General features: G+C 42.2%; 1 protein-coding gene across 5 annotated transcripts in view; it reads right to left on the reverse strand.

The window, feature by feature from the left end:
• Positions 1-2,476: 2,476 nt before the first annotated feature.
• The window catches only part of si:dkeyp-121d2.7 (zinc finger protein 623), a 4,801-nt gene continuing 1,277 nt past the window's right edge, over positions 2,477-6,000 (reverse strand). For 4 of the 5 annotated variants that reach the window (XM_058397808.1, XM_058397807.1, XM_058397806.1 and 1 more), the window contains 3 exons: positions 5,870-6,000; positions 4,312-4,396; positions 2,477-3,917 (listed from right to left, as the gene is read on the reverse strand). The exon at positions 5,870-6,000 is cut by the window's right edge and continues 75 nt beyond it. In XM_058397808.1, coding sequence (XP_058253791.1) covers positions 3,094-3,917; positions 4,312-4,396; positions 5,870-6,000 — 1,040 coding nt within the window. In that variant the 3' untranslated portion in view covers positions 2,477-3,093. The remainder of the gene's footprint in view (positions 3,918-4,311; positions 4,397-5,869) is intronic. The other variant, XM_058397809.1, reaches the window with a different exon arrangement.

Below are 6,000 nucleotides of genomic sequence, written 5' to 3' on the forward strand. Positions count from 1 at the left end.
ACACGGTTTTAATATGTAGATCGGCTCCACGGCGATGCTTTGTGCATGAGAGTGTGCAAATTCAGCAACATTACATTACATAGAAAGTTACCTAAACACAGAAGGACAGAGCAGGAATTCTGAATGTTCTTTTTAAATCAGGAGTGTTTTCTGTTTCAGCCTGGTCTACCTCTCTAAGTGTCAGAGCAAAGAGTCAAAATACCCTAATATGTTTTTTTTTCTGTGTAAATCTGTGGGGGCATTTTTAGATATGCACTGATCAGGCATAACATTATGACCACTGAGAGGTGAAGTGAATAACACTCATCATCTCCTCATCATGGCACCTGTTAGTGGGTGGGATATATTAGGCAGCAAGTGAACATTCTGTCCTCAAAGTTGATGTGTTAGAAGCAGGAAAAATGGGCAAGCGTAAGGATTTGAGCGAGTTCGACGAAGGGCCAAATTGTGATGGCTAGACCACTGGATCAGAGCATCTCCAAAACTGCAGCTCTTGTGGGGTGTTCCCAGTCTGCAGTGGTCAATATCTATCAAAAGTGGTCCAAGGAAGGGACAGTGGTGAACCGGCGACAGGGTCATGGGCGGCCAGGGCTCACTGATGCATGTGGGGAATGAAGGCTGACTATTCGAGCTACTGTTGCTCAAATTGCTGAAGAAGTTAATGCTGGTTCTCATAGAAAGGTATCAGAATACACAGTTTGTTGCGTATGGTCCTGCATGGCCGTAGACCAGTCAGGGTGCCCAAGCTGACCCCTGTGCACCACTGAAAGCGTCAACAATGGGCACATGAGCTTCAGAACTGGCCACGGAGCAATGGAAGAAGGTGGGCTGGTTTGATGAATCAATGGCTGGGTATGTGTGCGTCGCTTACCGGGGGAACACATGGCACCAGGATGCACTATGGGAAGAAGGCAAGCCGACGAAGGCAGTGTCATGCTTTGGGCAATGTCCTGCTGGGAAACCTTGGGTCCGTTTTAAACTAAAGCTGTGCTTAATGAAATAAAGTAAAACAAACATGTTTGAATTTTTATTTTTGTTTACAAAAACGCTGAATGTAAATGTCCATTAGACAGGACAAATATTCTGTAATTCCTAGTTTATTTTAGATACACAAATAAAAAAAAAGAAGAAATACATTCACTAATAGTTCACAAACCACTACAGTGTTTGTTAAAAATAATAATAATAATGTGGACACGATATGTGTTTTCATGAGCGTCAAGCCATGACGGATAAAATAAGGATAAGTTTTAAGGATTCACGGATGAGACAGATATTATCCCGGACGTTAGATCAGGTCTGGTTTTAATATTTTAATAATTTAACCCAAGAATCTGAATTGAATACATTCTATGAAGATGTGATGATTATGGACCTCAGCAAACACTTTCTTTTGTACCTATGTACTAAAACAACAGAAGTGTGTATTATATAACAGCAATTGGGATTAGGCAAAACTCAGGGCTCTGGTATGTATATAATTAAAAAAGATAAATTAATAAATAAATAAATAATGAATTAAAAAATTTCAGACACACTTTGGCAACCTGACATATTTCTGTGAGGACCTCATGGGTCATGTTTTGGCTCAAAATAAAAAAAAATATATACTAAAAATCTGCTTTTGTAATCCTATTAATGCTGTTTATGGATTAATAAGTCAGCATATTTTTTTATTTTTCATTTTTTGGCAATTTGTTGAATGGGGCTTAAGATGCAAATGACTTTTAAAACCCTTTTTCAAATGGGATTAGTTTTCCTTCATCAATTCCTTCATTTGCAGGAGCTACTTTGGGATTTTATTTCAGTAGTCCAGATCTCCCAAGTGTCTCTCTCTCTCTCTCTCTCTCTCTGCCTCCTTCCATTAGAAAACTGCCTACTGAAAACCAGCATTACTCTAATTATGGTGGATTAATAAATTTAGTCTGACCCTGACATGACACCTCTGTGATTTTAAAAAATATACACCAATATTATTGGTCACTCATCATGTGTACACAAAAAAGAAATCAGAAAAGGATTGCTCAGGCTGATTAAAAGGGCTTTTAGACTGTATAAAGTCACTTTATACAAAACATAAATCACAATATCCTTTATTTTTCCGGAAATAAATTCGTCAGCATTTTCGCATTAATCATCCAACGTTAATTACTGTGTAAATAAATAGAATTCCAAATGGTCCAAGACTCGGAATTCCTGGAATCTGTTTACTACAAAGAGATATTTTTTCATAAAGGGTGATGTCTAAAATGATTATAAAAGAGACACTAATCCCATTCAAATAAGGCTTAATATGAGGCGTCAGGCTATAAGTGGTAGAAGATCAGGGATTAGGTTGTAATCCTGATTTTTCCTTACAGGTGAAATGCAGACTTTATTCTAGCTGTAGCTGAGGGCGACACCGAACTGCATGACTCACACAGAGTGTAATACACCAGACATGGTGCACTTGTTTGATGCAGAGGAGTATGTGTGCTTTCTTCTTCTTCTTCTTCTTCTTCTTCAAGCATAACATTATACACATATACTTTCACTGACATGTTTGTGCAAGAAGTGCGGTCCTTTCCCGACAGAGCATGAACGTTTAGAGTCAGGACAAGATAGCATATTAGGGCTGTACAATATGGACAAAAAGATAGATTAACGAATATATCTCTACATGTGACTGGCAATATATTTTGTAAATAACAAATTCATGTGTTACTTTTAAAAAGGTTTGTATTCATTGATATTCAAACACCGACGCGCCAAATCAGCAAATAATTAATAGTGTACGGATCGCACCAAAGCCTCGTTCTTCCGAATCACACCCACGGATTCCATGTTATCAGGAAGCTCTGCGATGCCAGGAGGCTCACAGATTAAAAGAAATAAATAAAATAAATCAGTTTGTGCTCATTTGCGTTCTCCAGTATGAGTGTTGCAGAAGCTAATCCTGTAACAATGATCGATAAACAGTGCAGTCCTGTGAGATATGCATGATATCATGGTGTGGGAAAATAATCAGCTTGGAGGATCTGAGGACATTCAGGGACTACAGATCGTTGGTCTTTAAAGCTGGATGGAGAATTAGGTCAAGTGTTAAGCAGTTCATCAGGCGCTGGAGAAGCATTGATTGCGTTTCAGCTCTGTGTCACTGAGCGCCTGGTTCCGGTCTCCCCTCTCTCCGCTGTGGATCTGTTGGTGCCGTTTGAGGTACTCGATGCGACTGAAGCGTTTGCCGCACGCGCCGCACTCGTACGGTCGCTCGCCAGTGTGGATGCGCTGGTGTCGCTCTAGGTTGCCCAGGCGGCTGAAACTGCGTCCGCATTGTGGGCACTGGTGTGGTCGCTCGCCTGTGTGTACCAGCTGGTGGCGCTCGAGGGAGCGCGAGTGTGTGAACCGTTTCCCGCAGAGTTCACATCGATGAGGCTGCTCGCCCGCCTGTATGCACTCATGGCTCTTTAAGCTCCAGGCGTGACTGAAGGCCCGGCCGCACGCCGAACACGGGAAACGTTCCTCTGCTAGCGGACACACGTGTTCAGCCAGGTCGGATGCAGAGTTAAATCCGCCGCCGCACTGAGGACAGAAATGCAGCAAGTCCTCGCCCTCTCGTCCTGACTCCTCCCCCTCGTCGTCGCCCTGGCTCCCGCAGCCTATATCAGCAGGGTTGGCTTCATGTGTTGAGGAAGCAGCGTCCTGCTGAGAGCTGCACAAACCGTCCAGCCCGATGAACTCCACGCTGTCGCTTCTGTCCACTGCATTAGACGGGCTGGTCAGCGCAGTCTCCGCCTCCTCCCTCTCGCGCTCCACCTTTAAGGCAGTTTCTAGGCCGCTGAACTCGTCGCTGCTGTTTGTGGGTTCGGCTGAGAGACTGGGCTGCTCCCACGCTTCACCCACCGCAGGTCCAGGAGCGGTTGGGACAGGCTCCAAATCTTCTAAACACAAAATAATTTGTAAACTATAACGACAGTCAGTAAAAAGCTGAATGTGTCTGTGTATCTATTTATCAGATCATTAGGGCATTGTGATTAAATAGGATCATTGTGACACCCCCAGAGCCTTACTGACCAAAAACATGCCACATTTAATCCTATAGTACTGTCCGTATCCCCATGTTTGTCACTAGTTTAAGCAGATTTATCTTTTGAAACTGGACCAGCCATTTGAAAAGAACACAGCTTCAGTATTCTCAGCAGTGGAGAGAAATAATACCCCGGGATCAGTCCCAGCATGTCCACTGTTCAGAGTAAAGCTGCCACTTTCTCTTTCCCACGCTAAGCACGCAACCATACGCCTTCTCTTCCCCACACACAGCCTTGTGGTGCTCACCTTGTTGTGCTGTGTTGCTTTCAGTCTGGTTCATCTGAAGCGCCTCCTGCAGCAGCCTCACTGATTCACACCGGTAGATGTCCTCCTGACCAATCACACACAGAAGTAACATGAAGCATTGTATTTAAATACAACGTATTCTGCCGACTGGGTTACACAGACATATATACAAATGCTATGGACCGGTCAAGACTCTTTGAATTTTAATTAATAAATCCATTCATTTGTCTCTTGCTGTGACTGAACATCTATCTATCTATCTATCTATCTATCTATCTATCTATCTATCTATCTATCTATAAGGTGGGCAAATCATAAAGTCAGCACCTCTAATGTCAAGTGTAACAATACCCTCAGGTCACAGTTCAATGTGATTCATGAACTGGCCTCATGATTTCCTTTTAAGCAAATTCTAAATGAGAAAATTATGACAAAAAAAAAAATTTTGTGCCTTTTTGTCTGTATGAAATAATTAAAAAATGGCCATGAAAAAAGGTTTACCGTTCGAAAATAAATTACATTTATTTTATATATTCTCACAAAGATTTGGAAGGTTAGACACAGAAATGACCAAGGGCACTTTCAAATAAATAAATAAATAAATAGACAAACAAACTAACAAACAAATGTATGAATTAATGAATGAATGAATGAATGAATGAATGAATGAATGAATGAATGAATGAATGAATAAATAAATAAATAAAGAGTTAAACATGGAAGAAATTGACCTCCAAAGTGGCTAAAATGGCTGTTTTCTGTGGCCTTTAGTGATTTTTAAATGCTACAGGAGAGCTCTTATCGTTATTTTCGTTATAATGTGATTGTGTGACCGTTTAACGTAAAATATTTGTTGGTGATAAAGTGCAGATGATCTTGCAGGCTTGTCACCAAACAAGGCAGCTGCATTACATGCATAATTACCAGAATGCTGATTAACACGATATGAATCGCAAAACTCCATGAACATTTAATTTTTTGTATAGAGATGCATCGTGCTGCCCAGTCCTATGTCCTGTTTGAGTGGAAACTGAATGGGCAACAGAGTGGCATCTACAGTACAGTAATAACGTATGGCGAGCTAGTTAGTTAGGCAAATCTATCTATCTATCTATCTATCTATCTATCTATCTATCAGTCTTTCTGCATTTCTACCCCTGTTTACCTTGCTGCACTCTCCTATGTATTTGTTGTATTTTTGCACTCATGCCACAAGGTTGTGTAATTATACTTCATGTGGTCATGCTGCTGTATCGTTAAATGCTGCCCCATGGTCCAGATGAAAGAGTTCGACGAAACATGTCATATAGAGGAATGACGATAATGTCCCACTTGACTCAGCTTGACTAATGCAACTGGCTTCACAAGTTTGTGTGAATTGGAGCGTCTCTTGTTTCGGGTGCTCCTGCTTTGTTCCATTCCTCTCGATCCTTACTCACGGTTCCCCTCCTTCCCTCCCTCTCCTCATCATCATATGCTTTCTCTTTATTTCTTTCCTCCCTCCCTCTCTCCTTATCTCTCCCTGCATCGGCTGGCTCGTCCCCGATTGGCCGCTCACCTCCTCCTTAACGGTGGCCACCTCCTTTCTCTCCCCGGAGACGTGTCTCCTCTCCTCCTCCTGCTCCTCTCCTTCCCCTGCGGTTGGCGGATGAGTGCGGCCCACGTCCCTCCTCTCGTCCCTCCTCTCAT

This window comes from Hemibagrus wyckioides, linkage group LG08 (assembly GCF_019097595.1).
Source record: "Hemibagrus wyckioides isolate EC202008001 linkage group LG08, SWU_Hwy_1.0, whole genome shotgun sequence".
Taxonomy (NCBI): Eukaryota; Metazoa; Chordata; class Actinopteri; order Siluriformes; family Bagridae; genus Hemibagrus; species Hemibagrus wyckioides.